At 48.2% G+C, this 17,060-nt stretch overlaps 1 protein-coding gene across 1 annotated transcript; it reads left to right on the forward strand.

Moving 5' to 3' along the window:
- Positions 1-1,938: 1,938 nt before the first annotated feature.
- ABCF1 (ATP binding cassette subfamily F member 1) lies at positions 1,939-13,882 on the forward strand. The gene is made up of 21 exons (XM_080938046.1): positions 1,939-2,076; positions 6,440-6,486; positions 7,240-7,320; positions 7,406-7,538; positions 7,651-7,688; positions 7,767-8,057; positions 9,191-9,289; positions 9,451-9,573; positions 9,766-9,866; positions 9,937-10,022; positions 10,104-10,243; positions 10,329-10,477; positions 10,768-10,851; positions 10,964-11,088; positions 11,236-11,520; positions 11,637-11,711; positions 11,797-11,867; positions 12,584-12,616; positions 12,701-12,869; positions 13,014-13,078; positions 13,174-13,882. Exons 1-21 carry the CDS (start codon positions 2,004-2,006, stop codon positions 13,411-13,413), a joined length of 2,508 nt encoding a protein of 835 aa, XP_080794172.1. The 5' UTR covers positions 1,939-2,003; the 3' UTR covers positions 13,414-13,882.
- The last annotated feature ends 3,178 nt before the right edge of the window (positions 13,883-17,060 follow it).

The following is a 17,060-nucleotide window of genomic DNA, read 5'->3' on the forward strand; positions in this document are numbered from 1 at the left end:
ACTCAGGCTGGGGAAACAGATTTAGAAATGGAGATTTTAAAAACTTCTTTTTAGATTTTATTTACTATTTTATGTTTGACTATTTTGCCTCCCTGTATGTATGTGTACCATGTGTGCCTGCTACCCGTGGAGGTCATCAGAATCCCTGGGATTAGGGATACAGGTTGTTGTGAGCCACCATCTGGGCACTGGGAATTGAACCTGGGTTCTCTATAAGAGCAATATGTGCTCTTATACATTGAGCCATGTCTCCAGCCCCAGAAATGGAGATTTTCTAAAAGAACGCAGGTAAGCTTCAATAGTAGCACAGGCTTGAGTAGTGAAGTTGGAGAAAATTGAGGGTGTTCAGGAACAGTCAAAGTGAAAGCATTTGGGGCCAGAGAGCTCTACTGTTAACATTTCTCTTGAAGAGAACCTGAATTTGGGACCCAGTACCCTGGCAATTTACAGCTGCTTGTAACTCCAGTTCTTGGGAATTTGGCACCCTCTTTTGTCCTTTTGGGACACCAGGCACATACCCAGTGCAGGTGAACAAGCAAACATGTAGAAGTAATTTTTTAAAAAAGACTACCAAAGATTGAACTTGGAAGTACATCAACATCAGGACCCCATGGGCAAATGACATGTGCTAGTACATGGCTTCTGATCTGTTGATCCTGGAAAATGAATTGGAACAGAGGCATCATGGGAGCTAGGAATGTAACTCAGTAGATAGGACATTTGTCTCATGTGTGTGAAGCTGCCTAGGTTACATTCTTGTACTATATAAATAAACTAGGAACACTAACGCAGGCATGTAATCTAAAACTCAGGAGGGAAACAAAATAGAAAATCCAGTGTCATCTTTGGCCACTTAGAGGATTTGAGACAAGACTGGACTGCGTCTGGAAAGAGAAAGCTTGAGTAAAGATGGGAGCTGACCCAGTTGTGGGAATGCCTCGTCCAAACTCCTGTGCCTGTCATTCATTAGAGTTAAAAAATGGACATATCCTGTGGTTTAAGAGTTATACACTTCTTGGGAGGGAGAGGCAGGCCATGAGTTCATGGACAGCCTGGTCTACAGAATGATTTCCAGGACAGCTAGGGCTACACAGAGAAACCCTGTTTCAAAATGCCTCCCCTTGCAAAAAAAAGGGGAGGGTGGCATGTTTGTCAAAACTTACCAACTGCTCATTGCTTGCTGTTTTATGTACAATTACAGTAGGTGAATTAACAGCAAAATTATCACACACCCACGCCCAAAAAATACTCCAGGTTCCACTGCACAATAGTTTCTGGTTGTTGGGTGGAGTTCCTTGGTCATATCTGTACAACAGGCTGTGGTGTCTAAGGGCAGTTTACAGTATGTAGTATTAGAAGAGGACTAGAAAGTAGTGGAGAATGAATAAAGATGTGTACTATTTTAAATAAAGAGACAGGTGTAATAGTTCAGACCTGTAATCCCAGCTCCCAGAGGCAGAGGCAGGCTGAATTCTAGGAATTCTAGGCCAGCCGGATCTACTTTGAGTTTCAGGCCAGCCAAGGGACTACACAGTGAGACCCTGGTTCAACAACAAAAAGGATTCAGAAAAGGTGTGGTGACACACGCCTTTAAACTCAGCACTCCAAAGGCAAACGCGTCTCTGAACTGGAGCCCAGCTTAGGCTACACAGCGAGCTCCAGATACTAGGTAGAGTGACACAACCAGATAAAAGATGTCTCAGCTACTTCTGCCTACCTGGAAATTACCATGTCATTCCTTGAGTGTCACCGCGTCGCAGCATCAGCTGCTCCAGCGTGGGGACCGTCATAACGCGCTACCCACTCCAGACAAGTACGTGACCTCTCCAGTCCCACCCCCAAGGTCTCGGTGCCGCCACACCCCCTAGCCCCAGGCGTCTGCGCACTAGCCGCGGGGCGGGGCGGGGGCGGGCTAAATGGAGAGCCCGCCCACTGGCGGCCCCACGCCGCCGGAAGCGGAAACGGCACCGGGTGCCTGTGGAGGATTCCTAACTGCCGCCGCGATGCCGAAGGGTCCGAAACAGCAGCCGCCGGAGCCCGAGTGGATCGGGGACGGCGAGGGCACGAGCCCCGCGGGTGAGTGGGGAGGAATCGGAAGCGGCGAGGCCGGCGGCGGCCTCCATGGAGCGTGGGTCCTGCGCATGTGCGCTGGGGCAGAGGCCGCGTGCCCCGGACTGTCCTAGAGTCCCGGGAGGCGGACGGGAGATGTTGAGCATATGGCACCGAAGAGGGACAACAGGACAGGAGCTAGAATTGTTAACTTTTTTCCTACCGAGGTGAGCGAACATGTCTCGAGTCGTGTCGGGAGCTTCTAACTGCATTTGCCTCCCAGAGAGAAGCGCTCTCTCATGGGCCCTAAAGGGAGACTCGGTCCCACTGGATTGCAGCAGGTGCTGACTTTGTGTTAAGGTCTAGGGTCAGGGCTTACTTTTGTATAATTGCGATGTGTTGTGGGCATGGATTAAAAGGAACAAGAACTCTTGAGGCAGGATGTCACGTCAGTGGGGAGAGAGAGTAGACACGAAAGACTATAGTAACTTCACAAGCATTTGGTTTGTTTTACTTGAACATCCTTTTTAAAGACAGTCTCAGCCAAACCTTGGGAGCAAAAGAAGGCAGATCTCTGTGAGTTCAGGACTGTCTTACAGATCGGCGAGTTCTCTGACAGCCAGGGCAACACAGAGAAACCCTGTGTAGAAGACAAGAATACATGATCGCTCTACATAGCCCTAGCTGTCATGGAACTACTCAGTAGACCGTGCTACCCTCTTAAGACACAGAAATCTGCCTGCCTCTGCCTCCAAAGTTCTGGGATTAAAGGTGTGTGCCAGGGTAGATTTAGGAACACCATTTACCAGGCTCTGGCAGTGACGCGAAAGAAGTAGTGAAGAAATAGTAAGGCAGTAAAGACAAGTATTGCTGTCAATCAAGTGCCTGGGCCAGAACTAGAGACTGGTCAGATAAAGGATAAAGATGGAAGGACACCACTCTGTGAATCAAAGTGCAGCGTAAGGAGTGGGTAGCAGACCACTAGTTAAAAGTAGTGCTTGAGAAATATTTTTAATTAAAAGTTGTTTTGGTTTTTTTGAGATGGAATCTCACTGTCTAGCCTGACTAGCCTGGGACTCTCACTATGTAGATCAGGCTGGCCTGGAACCCAGAGAGAGCCATATGCCTCCACCAATTGAATGTTGGTGATAAACAGATGTGCACTGACATTCCTATCTAGATTTTTTAAAAAATAGTAATTTTATTTTATGTGTATGGGTGCTTTGCCTTTGTACCACATACATCCAGTGATTTTGGAGTCCAGAAGAGAGTGTTGGTTATTCTGAAACTGGAGTTACAGAGAATTATTAGCGAGGAATGGAACCCAGATCCTCTGAAAGAGCAGCCAGTGCTCTTAACTACTGAGCCCTGGAAATAAAAAGAGAGTGGTATTGGACTATAAGGTGGAAAGCATGCAGAGATTTTTTTAATGTGTATAAATGTTTTGCCTGCATGTATATAACTACCATGTACATGCCTTGTGGAGGAGGGCATCTGATCCCTGAAACTGTGTGAGTGCTCAGCGTCAAGCCTGAGCCCTTTGAGAGAGCAGCATAGTGCTGAGCCATCTCTCCAGCCCTGTCAGTGTTTTCTTGGGGGAGGAGCATGCCTTGGAGCAAGTGTGGACAGGAAGTCAGTAGACAACTTTATAGTCAGTTCTCTTTCCAGCTTTATGTGGCTCTGGGGATTGAATTTGGGTCTTGGGGCTTTTCCTTCTGAGTCACCTTTCCAGCCCAGTGTCTGGAAGGCTGAGTTGGAGGTTTGACAAGGACACATTGTTAACTTTCTCTGGTGAGACAGGAGACTTGAGATGAAGACTTCAATGAGTGTAGCTGGAGATAACAAAGTTCTAGAGAGCATAGACTGAGTTCCTTAAGTGATATCCAGACCAGATTGCTGGACCTCCTGAGTATTTAGGGTCTACATGTGTGTAGTAAGCTACCTAAGGGATAGGATGCAAGTCTAAACATAATATACACACACTTTGGCTTCATATACACCTTATAAACACAGAGGTTTTCTGTTTTATTTTAACACAAGGTCAAATGTAGCCTAGGCTGGCTTTGAACTCAAGTGTAGCTAGGAATGGCCTTGGGCATGTGTTCCTCCAGCCTGGCCTTGAAGCATTGGTGTTACAGACTCGGCCATAATGCCCAGCTGTAAAGTAGAGAGTGGTCTTGAACTGCTCCCTGTATACTCAGCGTTGGCTGTTTATTTTGAGACAGGTTTTATTAAGCTGCCAGGTGGGGCTCAAACCCACTTCTCCCTCTGCCGCCGTGTTATCTAGATTACAAATATGGGTCAGGAGTGGTAATGTTAAAGTGTTTTCTTCAGGACATTCAGGAAAGTGCTAAAGGGGCTCTGGTCCTGCTGACCGGGTGATGATCCTGTATCACAGCTACTTGTGCACAGGCATTTTCTTACCTCAGGGTCAGGTGGATCAGTGGATTTGACAGAAGGAATTTAAGGAATGGAAGTATGACGTCAGCCATGATGGCTCTGGCTTTTAAGTCCAGCCCTCTGAGGCAAAGGCAAGTAAGTAAATCTCTGATTTCAAAGCCCACCTGATCTACACAGTGAGCTGCACAGAGAAAACCTGTCCTAAATATGAGTCAGACTTGGTAGCTCAGCCCTTTAATTCCAAGTATGGGAGGCTAAAACTGGAGGGCTAACAAGTTCTAGGCCAGCCTAGGCAACTTAGGGAGGCTGCCTCAAAATGAAAGAAGATAAAGAACTGAGGGTGTGGCTCAGCGGTGACTGGCTGTCTAGCATGTGAGGCCCTGATCCAGGACCACACACAAATGAGAAGTGTGCTGGTTGTGCTACTATTCATAAGGATAGTGTAGAATGGCACACAGGTGTTTGAGGTGAACAGACTGCCTGTGTCCCTTTGTGGGTCCTCCATCCTGTCTTTAGGACTACGCTCTGTGGACTGACTGGCACATAGAGCTTTTCAGTATTAACCTCGTTACCCAGTGAGTACCAGGGTCAGATTTGAAAGGTATTCTAGGTCAGGACAGAGGTTTATGTGTCTGGGAGCTACTGAAGGTCCCAGGAGGAGTAGAGTCCACAGCCTAGGTTGGGACAGGAAAAATGGGTAAGAGTTTCGTTAGTCTATGAGACTGTAAGTTAAGCTTGTGTTTCATTATCTCCAAGGCATTTTGTTTGTTTTTTGTTTTTAATGGTGGGTGTTTTTGCTTTTTTGTTTGTTTTGGTTTCTTCCAAAAGAGATATTTAGTAAAAGACTATAGAACACAAGGAATTCTGATCTAAGAATACTTCCAAGAGGACCCTAGTTCAATTCTGAATATTTCTTTAGAGCTACCTTCCTCTCCACCCTTGGATTCTGCTGCTGCTCCTCCTCTTGCCTCCATCATAGAGACACTGACATTCTCTCATGAGACTTTCCACTGTTGTCCTTAGCCTTGCTCCACTCTGAATGGATGGGTGTAAGACTTGAAGGTACAAGAGATCACACCAATAGACCTACTGTCCCTTAACTGTTAAGACTGAAAAACTTCACCTACAACCTGACCATATACTATTGGCCCTCAGTGTCTCAGCTGTAGCCACAGTAGGTGGTTGTTCCAGATGAATGTTCTTTTTCACATCCGGTCTGTAGATAACACTGTAATGCCACCTGTTTCTAACAGCTTCTTTAGGCTTCACCAGATGTCACCTCCACAGGGACCATGCGTAGCACTAGACTTGAGGCCAGCTTCTTTCTTTCCCACCAAAATGCCTTTTCTTCCATTTGGTGAAGCTTGGAGCCCTTGCTCTGAAAAGATCTGTCTTCCTACAAGCACCAGAGGAAACTACAGTCATGAGCTGTTTTCATCCCCAGTGCAAACACTAGGTGTGCACCTTTATCTGACACCTAGTGTCTCGTTAATAAATAGGTGTCTGTAGGGCCAGAGAGATGGCTCAGTGATGAGCACTTGCTATTCTTGCAAAGGATCAAGTTCAGTTTGACCACCCATGTGGTGGCTTGTCTGTCACTCCATTTAGGCAGGATGGCAGACACAGTACACATACGTGCCTGCAGGCAAAGCACTCTCACTCATAAAAAATAAATCCATCTAAAACATATTTTAATTAAATAGGTGTTTGGAGCCAAGTGGTGGTGGTACATGTCTGCACTCAGGGAGAGGAGGCGGGCAGATCTCTGAGTTCTAGGCCATCCAGGTCTATCTCACAGGACAGCCAAGGCTACACAGTTCAAAATACAAAAAAAAGGTAGTAGGTGTGTGGATGAACAGATGAAAGAAGAAACCATTATTTCTGAAAGACCAGTGAATGGTGATAGGAATAGCTCTTCCTGGTAGAGCCAACTGGAGCGCTGCTGGGCATTGTAAGAAGCTAATGTTGTAATGTTTGTTTAACCTTCCAGACAAAGTAGTGAAGAAAGGCAAAAAGGACAAGAAGACCAAAAAGACGGTGAGAAAATGAGGGTCCAGGAAGAAAATGACCCTGAGTGTTCCCTAGCAGTGTAAAAGGACATGTGAGACTTGAAGAGGGGAGACCTTGCTAGGAGAAGGGGCTTATGGGGGGCATGTATGTCACTCAGAGTTAGGAGACGATGCATGAGCTTGTACTGTGGCACTAGGTATCAAAAAGTTAACAGCTAAAAATTCAAAGAGCCAGGCTAGAGAGATGGCTTAGTGGTTAAGAGCATTGACTGTTCTTCCAGAGGTCCTGAGTTCAATTCCGGCATAACTATCTGTAATGGAATTCGATGCCATCTTCTCGTGTGTCTGAAGACAGCAACAATGTACCCACATCCATGAGATAAATAAGTCCTAAAAAAAATTCAAAGAGCCAACCTGTGATGTGCATTCACACTTTATCTCAGCATTCACTCAGGAGGCAGAGGCAGGTATATGTGAGTTCTAGATCAGCCAGAGCTGCATAGAGACCCCGTCTCAGAGGGAAAAAGAAAATTGAAAAGAGCAATAAATACTGCTTTATACAGTTCTGAAGGTTGAGAAGTATCCGTGGACTCAGAATTGTGGAAGGGTGGGCGTGCTGCAAATGTCCTGTATATGAAAGTTCATGGGAGCTATTCCTATGAGCAGGAACCAGGCAGTAAGATGACCTGACATGTTTGGGAGAGAGGAAATAGGGCAAGGATGTCCTGTGTAGATGGCTGATAGCCTCTGAGCCCCGCGCCTGTGTTTTACCCCTTCATAGTTCTTTGAGGAGCTGGCAGTAGAGGACAAACAAGCTGGGGAAGAGGAGAAATTGCAGAAGGAGAAGGAGCAGCAACAGCAGGTATTTTTGATGGGCCTCAAATTCCAGGAATCATGGACCTCACAGCCCCTCTCAGCCCTCTGCTTCATTCATGCTACTGTTTCAGCAACAGAAGAAAAAGCGAGACACCAGGAAAGGCCGTCGGAAGAAGGATGTGGATGATGATGATGGTGATGAGAGAGTGCTCATGGAGCGTCTTAAGCAGCTGTCTGTGCCAGCCAGTGATGAGGAAGATGAGGGTAAGGGAACTGAGGGGTAAGGACAGCTGGACTCCATGGTTGGTGAGGGGGATGAACCCACACCTTGCAAGGCAGAGTTGGCTAGTCACTTCCTCTCCCCCTGTCATTTCAGTACCTGCCCCCATGCCCCGAGGACGGAAGAAGGCCAAGGTGAGCTATCAGAAGGGAAGCAAAGACCCCAAAGGCAACCAGAGCCATCCCACTGACTTGTGTGGCCTTTTCCTGTAGGGTGGAAATGTTTTTGAAGCCCTGATTCAGGATGAGAGCGAGGACGAAGAGGAAGAGGAGGAAGAAAAGCGTGTTCTCAAGCCTGCCAAGCCAGAGAAGAATCGCATCAATAAGGCAGTGGCTGAGGAGCCTCCTGGGCCCAGGAGTAAAAAGGGAAAGGAGGAGAAATCAAAAGGGAAAGCCAAGAGTAAACCTGATACTGCGGACAGTGAAGGGGACGATGAGGACATGACTAAAGAGAAGGAGCCTCCCAGGCAAGGCAAGGACAAAGACAAAAAGGCAGCAGAGCAGGTATGTGGTTGGGGGGAGCTCGCTGCTGACCAGAGCAAGAATCATATACCTGGCGTAGTGGGGACACATGAAAGGGATCGCTGAGTTTGAAGCCAGTCTGATGTACCTAGTGAGTTCCAGGACTAAGAGATCTTGTCTCAAAGTACTGATAACAGTTTTCACTTCAAGTTTCTGCCTGTGCTTTAAAACTCTTCCGTGCTTTAACATTTTGTCTCATGAGCCACATGAAGTCAAGCATTGGGTCCAGCTTGGTCCACACACTGGAAACACCATGGCTGATGGAAGAGGCGGCCTGGGGTTCATCCTGATGGTGTTGGTGCTGGTGTGCTGGTGTGCTGGTTCTGTGGTCGAGAACAGTCTCGAGTCTCTCTCTGTTGCTCAACACATCAAGCATTTCTAGTCTTACTTAGATCTGCTGACTTCCTCAGGCGGCACACTATACCATCTTTTTAGTTTGGTTTGTTGACTTGGCTTGGTTTGGATTTTCACACATTAGTGACAGAAACTCCGTTGCTTCCCCTCAGTTACACTGTCTTGGGGCATAGGCTGATGGCTACATGCACACTGTGCCTTGAGATAAACATGAGGTAGAGATTGGGTGGAGAAGAGCTCCCTGCCCGGATACACAGTAGGAATCTGACTTTGAAGTTTGTGATTAGTTGGTTTTGGTTTGGTTTTTCTTTTTCTTCTTTTTTTTTTTTAAGATTTATTTATTTATTATATATAAGTACACTGTAGGTATCATCAGACACCAAAGGACGGTATCATATCTCATTACAGATGGTTGTGAGCCACCATGTGGCTGCTAGGATTTGAACTCAGGACCTCTGCAAGAGCAGTCAGTGCTCTTAATTGATGAGCCACCTCTCCAGGCCCTGGTTTGGTTTTTCAAGAAAAGATTTCTCACTCCAGCACTTAGAAGTCAGAGGCAGGTGGATCTTTGTTAGTTTGAGGCCAGCCTGGTCTACAAACCAAGTTCAAGAACAGCCAGGACTGTTACATGGAGAAACACGGTGTGGAGGGTCGGGGACAAAAGTCTCTGTAGCCCTAGCTGATGTGGAAGTCACTCTAGGCTTAAGAAGTCCTTAGTCCTGTTCCTGCTTATGTTTAGTTATTGCCACTTGTTCTCCCAGGGCTCAGAAGAAGAGAAAGAAGAGAAAGAGGGAGAGTTGAAGGCAAACGATCCCTATGCCCACCTTAGCAAAAAGGAAAAGAAAAAGCTAAAGAAACAGGTAAGCCATGGTTCTTATGGTTTCTGTGGTTCGTAAGACCAGGGCATGAGAAGAGCTTTCAGGGTGGCTTAAAGTGGGGTAGTTGAAAGACAGAAGGCTTTATGTCTTACATTCTTCAGCCATGACAATATGACACTGCTATGTTGTCCTTTCCTTCTCAGATGGATTATGAACGCCAGGTGGAGTCATTAAAAGCAGCTAATGCTGCAGAAAATGACTTCTCTGTGTCCCAGGCAGAGGTGTCGTCCCGCCAGGCAATGTTAGAGAATGCATCTGACATTAAGGTGAGGTCTGAGGGCCCCACATAGGCCTGTGAGGGATGAATGACTAAAGACAAGATTCTGTCAGATGGAACAAAGACAGAGTCAGGAGAAACAGCAGGACCCATGCTGCAGGGCACAGGGGAAAGGGAGGAAAGACATCTCATGTGCATGTGTGTGTGTTTATCCTCTGTTCATCCATTCTATTGGCTGCAGTTGGAAAAGTTCAGCATCTCCGCCCATGGCAAGGAGCTGTTCGTCAATGCTGACCTGTACATTGTGGCCGGCCGCCGCTACGGGCTGGTGGGACCCAACGGGTGAGAAGCTGGAACTGAGGGGAGCAGGATGCCTCTGGGTGGCTGGGTTCTCATGGTTCTTGTTCTGCAGCAAAGGCAAAACCACGCTGCTGAAGCACATTGCCAACCGTGCCCTGAGCATTCCCCCTAACATCGATGTGCTGCTGTGTGAGCAGGGTGAGGCTGGGGGCTGGGAGAGCGGGAGGGTCACGGAGGAGCTGCTGGGACTGGCACTGACACTGGCCTCCCCTCTTACAGAGGTGGTGGCTGATGAAACGCCAGCCGTGCAAGCTGTTCTTCGTGCAGACACAAAGCGACTAAGGTTGCTAGAGGAAGAGAAACGGCTTCAGGGACAGCTGGAGCAGGGGGATGATACTGCTGCTGAGAAACTAGAAAAGGTAGAGGAGATGGCGCAGGGGACACAAGTTAGGCCTTGCGGGTCTGTGGACCCTTGGACATGTGTCCTCTTCTCCCTCCTCCCAGGTATATGAGGAACTGCGAGCTACTGGGGCAGCAGCGGCAGAGGCCAAGGCACGCCGGATCCTGGCTGGCTTAGGCTTTGACCCTGAGATGCAGAATCGGCCCACACAGAAGTTCTCTGGGGGTTGGCGAATGCGTGTTTCCCTGGCCAGGTGAGCCCTCCTTCCGGTCTCCCAGCTTCTGACTTCAGTCCTTTTCTTCCCACTCTTCCAAGGCCTGCGTAGTAAGCAGGTTTCAGGTCAACCTTTTGTTTTGGCCATTTTTTCCAGCCTTCTTAGGCCAACTTTAAACTTCTTTTGCTGTGTGCACTCTGAGAACTTGGACCATTCTCCATTTTGACCCTATCTAGTAGACTGTTCTCACTGAGCTCTGCCACCCAGAAGCCCTGGATTGGCTGAACAGGCATCTTCCTTTCCTAACCTCACACTCCACTCTTTTCTAGGGCACTGTTCATGGAACCAACGCTGCTGATGCTGGATGAGCCCACTAACCACCTGGACCTCAACGCTGTCATTTGGCTCAATAAGTATGCTGCTCTCAGTCTCTGCTTCCTCTTTCCCTGTTCCCACCCCATTATGTACTTACTAGACTCACCTTCTCCCAGCCTTGTGACATTCACACACCATTCTCAACTGCAGTTACCTTCAGGGCTGGAGGAAGACGTTGCTGATCGTCTCTCACGACCAGGGCTTTCTGGATGATGTTTGCACTGATATCATCCACCTGGACACCCAGCGGCTCCATTACTACAGGGGCAATTACAGTAAGCATGCTCTTTCATGGTTGGAGACGGGGACCCAAAGGTAGAGCCTGAGTAGCCGGCCCTGGATTTGGTGATGAGCTCTCTCTTCAAGAGCTCCATGAATGGCTTCTCTCCCCAACACGTCTGTCCCTGGTTGTTCTGCCCCAGTGACCTTCAAGAAGATGTACCAGCAGAAGCAGAAAGAGCTGCTAAAGCAGTACGAGAAACAAGAGAAGAAGCTGAAGGAGCTGAAGGCAGGGGGCAAGTCCACCAAGCAAGCAGAAAAGCAAACAAAGGAAGTCCTGACTCGAAAACAGCAGAAGTGCCGACGAAAAAACCAGGATGAGGAGTCTCAGGATCCCCCTGAGCTCCTGAAGCGTCCCAAGGAATACACCGTGCGCTTCACCTTCCCAGACCCACCGCCTCTCAGCCCGCCTGTGCTGGGGCTGCACGGTGAGTGACCGCTTGCTGCCAGTGGACAGCAGAGCCCAGATACTCTACACTCTGCTAGAGCTGTGGCCCCTTCCTGGGAGTAACTAAGAAAATTATGAATGGCTGGTTTTTCTCAGGTGTGACGTTTGGCTATGAGGGGCAGAAGCCACTCTTTAAGAACCTGGATTTCGGCATCGACATGGACTCCCGAAGTGAGTTGGTTGGCCTCGGGTGACTCGGGACATGGAGCGTGAGTCATGACTTAAGCTGTTCTTCTAACCACCCGTCTCCTTCCAGTTTGCATTGTGGGTCCCAATGGTGTGGGGAAGAGCACACTGCTCCTGTTGCTGACTGGCAAGTTAACACCGGTGAGTCCTGAAATGAACAGGAGAGGAGCGGACCCAGCATGGTGCCAGGGGACAGTGTGTCCTTGTAGACTGATGAGAAGTGTGTAAGCTGGAGGGCACATGCTGAGACCAATCGCAGGGCTTTCTCATGTATGTATCATAGACATGCCTGTTTTCCAGCAGCCATGGAAGCCCTGGGTTTTCCTGTAGCTGCTCTGCACACTTACAGCCCAGTGTAGTCTTGTGCTTTTGTTGTTGGTGATTCTTTAACACACTGTATCCTCAGTCTTGCTTTACTTTAAGATAGGACCTTGCTAAATTACCTTGGCCTGAAATTTGCCTCTTTCCTTTCTTAGCTCTTAAGTAGCTGAGATTACAGGCCTATGCCACCCACCCAGCTTCATCTGCAGTCACTTGTAAGGGAAGCTGTATCCTCCATTCTCCTCAGTCCCCCTCCCCCATTCACCTGGTTTCCCTTTCTTGCACTTATTCTCAGCCCAGCCCTATGTTTGTTTCTCTCTGAGAAACTGGTATTTGGTTCTCTTTGAAAACTTTGAGATAGGCCTAGTAGCACCCACTCAATAAACTCAGCACTGGGGAGGCTGAGACAGGAGGATTGCTGTGAATTCAGAGCCAGCCTGGGCTGCAGAGTGAGCCTTTGTCTGAAAAAGAAAAGAGAAGTTGGGCTTTAGAGCCTCCACCTCTCAGCCTGCTCTCACTCCTGCTTTTCCTTGCAGACCAACGGGGAAATGAGGAAGAACCATCGGCTGGTAAGCTGGCCTTGGGAACTGAGGCATGGAAGTCAGTCAGGAAGCAGGACTCTTAACTGACCACCTCCCTCTCTTCTTGGGCAGAAAATCGGCTTCTTTAACCAGCAGTATGCAGAGCAGCTGCACATGGAGGAGACGCCCACTGAGTACCTGCAGCGGAGCTTCAATCTGCCCTACCAGGACGCCCGGAAGTGCTTGGGCCGCTTTGGCCTGGAGAGCCACGCCCATACCATCCAGATCTGCAAACTCTCTGGTACTGGCAATCTGGGGTGCCCTCTGGAAACTGGAGGGGGTGCGGGACAGATGGGGAGTCCTCGTGTCCTAAGTACATCATAGGGTTGGCCTTCTGCAAGGCGGGTGACAGGAATCTCAGTACTGTTGGTTCCTTCTGTGGCAGGTGGGCAGAAAGCCCGAGTTGTGTTTGCAGAGCTGGCCTGTCGGGAGCCTGATGTCCTCATCTTGGTGAGTGGGCAGTCATAGGAGGGTTTGAAGGCTAGAGCTGCAGACGTAGCTTCTGCGGTGCTCTGCCATCTCTGCCATGGGCCTCTTCTCCACAGGATGAACCGACCAATAACCTGGACATAGAGTCCATCGATGCCCTGGGAGAGGCCATCAACGAGTACAAGGGGGCTGTGATTGTCGTCAGCCATGATGCGCGCCTCATCACAGAGACCAACTGCCAGTTGTGGGTGGTGGAGGAGCAGAGTGTCAGTCAGATCGACGGTGACTTCGACGACTACAAGCGAGAGGTGTTGGAGGCCCTGGGTGAGGTCATGGTCAACCGACCTCGGGATTGAGCTCCCCTCCTGGAAGCCCACTTCAGCAGACTCCTCTGGCTGGGATCTAGGCCATCTTTCTTCGTCCACCTAGAAGCCTGCTGTGTCTGCTGCCAGCTGCAGCCACATGGCCATGTGTGTGAGAGCATCCACCCATGTGGATTCTGTTCTTCTCACTGAAGGACTGTGTTCCCCTTGGGGAACTGAGCTAGCTTGCCCACACTGGCTTAGTCTCTGTTCAGACAGAGGTGACCTTTGCTATGTGTTGTGGGTTCCACTCAGAACTGACCCTGGTCCCTCCTGTTGGAAGGGAACTACTGACTTGCTGACACAAACAGCCGGAACCTCGGGGCTGGAGGCAAGTGTCTGAGGCCTACACTGTCTCCCCAAGATCTGGTGCCTGTGATCCTTTGTCACATGGGGACTTGAGGGCAGGAAAGAAAAGCTCCTGAACTGAAGTCTCCTTTACAAGGGAGGAAATAAAGGAGTGGGGTGCTGATACCATGTGCCTGTATGGTGCTTCCTTGGCTTTTGTGTCCCTCCTCCCCAGCCAGTGCTTGTCCTCCCTGTGCCCTCATGGTTGGGAAAGAAACCAGACCAACCCAGTGTACTTACGTGAGACCCACAGAGCTGGAGTAGTTACACCTGTAACCAGCACCCCGGAAGTACAGGGAGGGTTTTAATGACTCTAGTGAGTTTGAGGCAAGCCTCTAGAAATCGGGCCGAACCCTTCCACAGATCGGGTGTTCAAAGAAACACTTAGAGCTGATGAATGCTTGGCTAATGGAGTCACCTCGTCCACTCAGACATGGAGGGAATCACCCTTCACAAAGAAAAAGCATGAAGATGGGACAGAAGGAAGGTTCAGACTGTAGAGACGCCACCTAAGGCCCCAGTTACAACAGGGAGTCCTGAGGGGACAGTGCTTTGTTATAGAACTGAGGTGATAGAGCCCAAGGAGTCAGGCGAGGTGGGACAGACAGAAGGAAACCGCTGGGTGTGACTTGTTGAGAAAGATTTTGGTATGTCATTTCAAAGGTGAATATAGATCCACTTAGGAAAATCATTTTCCAACCAGGTTAACGGGGACTCTAAAGCACTGATTGATATCAGAAGTGGAGTGCAGCAAGCAGCTGTTGAGCATGCCCCTCTGAAGGGATTTGACAGCTGGTCTCCATGGAGCCCCTGCCGGGTGGCTGGGCATACTGATGTGCTACACTGCAAACGGTTTCACACCCTCTAGATGAGACAACACAAACTATGCAGTGTTAGTTGGTGAACACCAAGAACAGGCCTGGTGGTTTGGTCCCAACACTCGTGGGCAGGCCTGGTCTACACATTGAGTTCAAAAATGGCTAAGGCTGCTCAGAAACCCTGTCTGGAAAAAAAAAAACTTGAATGTGAAGGGTGTGTGAATGTAGTTGAACAGTCTGGAAAAGCCCAGCTGGCTTGGAACTTAAACACTTGAGGTTCTCACCAGTGTCCTCCAGTGAACACACTATATGTAGAGTTACTAATGTGTTCAATGCAACACAGGAAAGAAAAAGCTAAAGTATGTGTCATCTAAAGTCTAGAAAAAATAATTTTTTCAATAGCCATAGATTTGATTTATGAGCTGAATTTAATTTAATGTTGACTTGAGACAGTCTTACTAAGTGAGTCTGGCTACCTTGGGACTTGCTATGTAGATAGACCAGGCTGGCCTTCAACTCACAGAGCCCTGCCCCCACTTTGTTAGGATGTTCAGCTTTATAAAACAGAATTTTAAACACCTGCAGATAGAAGGAAATATTCTTAAAATGAGCATCATGGGAATTTGAAGCTAGTTCTCAGAAGTGGCTCCGTATAATTCAGGTTCTATCCCAGCTCTCACACAGCAGCTGTCTGAACACCTGCCTGTAGCTCCAGCTTTGGGGAGTCCAAGGATACCAGCACTCATGCGTGTAACTCCAGATGGATACACAAATTATTTTGTCTTAGTCATTGTTCTACTGTGTGATGACAGTTTTGGGGGTTTTGGTTTCTTTAAAAAACACAAATAGGGCTGGAGAGATGGCTCAAAGTCTGCTCTTCCAGAGGTCCTGAGTTCAATTCCCAGCAACCATATGGTGGCTAACCATCTATAAAGAGATCTGGTTCCCTCTTCTGGGCTGCAGGCAGAACGCTATATACATAATGTTTTTTTTAAATGAATGTTTTTGTTTTAATCTCAGGTGTGGAAACTTGGGGCTGCTTCACAGCAGCTGACTGATTTGCCTCATGCTCTAACGAGCAGGGGCATGATTTTGCCAGCCACAGATAGTTTCTGTGATCATGTGACATTTGGAATTCTGGGAACTTTTCAGAGGGCACATAAGTGCTAGCATGTGTTGGGGTTTGTTGAATAGTTGTGTGCAAAAAAGAAGCAAGGAGAAATTAAATACTCTGACAGCGAAGAGCAAACTCCCAAGGAACTCAGTGGCCCTAATCAGCAAGTAATTAACAATAATGTCACCCCTTTCCAATGCCTGACTTTATTCAGGGGTTTCTCCTTTACTCTCTAGCCTAGTGTTAGGGGGTCAAAAGGGTGGAAAAAAAGAACCCACAAGAGTAGCAAAAGACAGTTTACACAGTTTCAGTGAAGATATACACCATGACCATAGCCAACTCTTGTCAAAGAAAGCATTTAACTGGGGCTGGCTTAGAGTTTCAGAGGTTTAGTCCATTATCATGGAATAAAATATATGAGCCTATGGGGGCCATTCTTATTCAAAGCATATCTTTAGAAACTTTTTTTTTTGAATCATGGTTTCTCTGTGTAGCCCTGGCTATCCTGTAACTCACTCTGTAGACCAGGCTGGCCTTGAACTCAGAGAGCCTCCTGCCTCTCTCTGCCACCAAGTGCTGGGCTTAAAGGCATCTGCTGCCATCACCACTTGGCCTAAAAACAAAATTTAAGTGACTTAGTAGCACTGGAAGGTTTATTACAAGGGCCAAGACTTGGTGCTGCTATGGAAGAGTTTGTCCCCAGACTCGGACAAGCAAGGGAAGACCGGCATTGCTGGCAAGAGGGGAGGAATCACCAGGAGTGGGGATCTCAAAACACTGAGTAGGTTTAAAGGTGCAAACCAACCAAACAACTGGCAGGTTGGAACATTCCAAGCAGCAGGGTGTGGCTGATCAGGAAGGAGCTTGAGCAGAGTCAAGGCATATGGGGCCTCATGCTGTGCTTGGCTGGGAGGTGAGAAGTGATGCTGGAGTTTTGGAGAACCTGAGTTGATCTAGCTTCCACGTATTTATTGGGTATGTGCATCATGGTGTGTATACAGAGAAGTCAAAGAACTTTCAAGAAGCATCTCTCTCCTTCCACCACGTGATCAATATCAGGCTGGCAGGTCTGGCAGCAGGCACCTCTACCCACTGAGCCACCTCACCAACCCTGGCTTTATTTTTATAATTGTTCTGGGTACAGAAGATGGAGATCAGGGAGATCAGACATTTTCAGGTGAAAGTGGGTGGGGCAGGTAGAAGGTACTAGCAGTGGGTGAGGACTCCTCAGAATCTTGATACCTGAAAATATATATTTGATGGTGGTACGGGGTAGGGGAATCGAAACAAGGTTTCTCTGTGTAGCCTTGGTCATCTTTTTTTTTTTTTTTTTTTTTTAATTTCAGTTTAGGCTGGGTATG

The sequence above is a fragment of the Micromys minutus genome, assembly GCF_963924665.1.
Source record: "Micromys minutus genome assembly, chromosome: 25".
NCBI classification, from domain to species: Eukaryota; Metazoa; Chordata; class Mammalia; order Rodentia; family Muridae; genus Micromys; species Micromys minutus.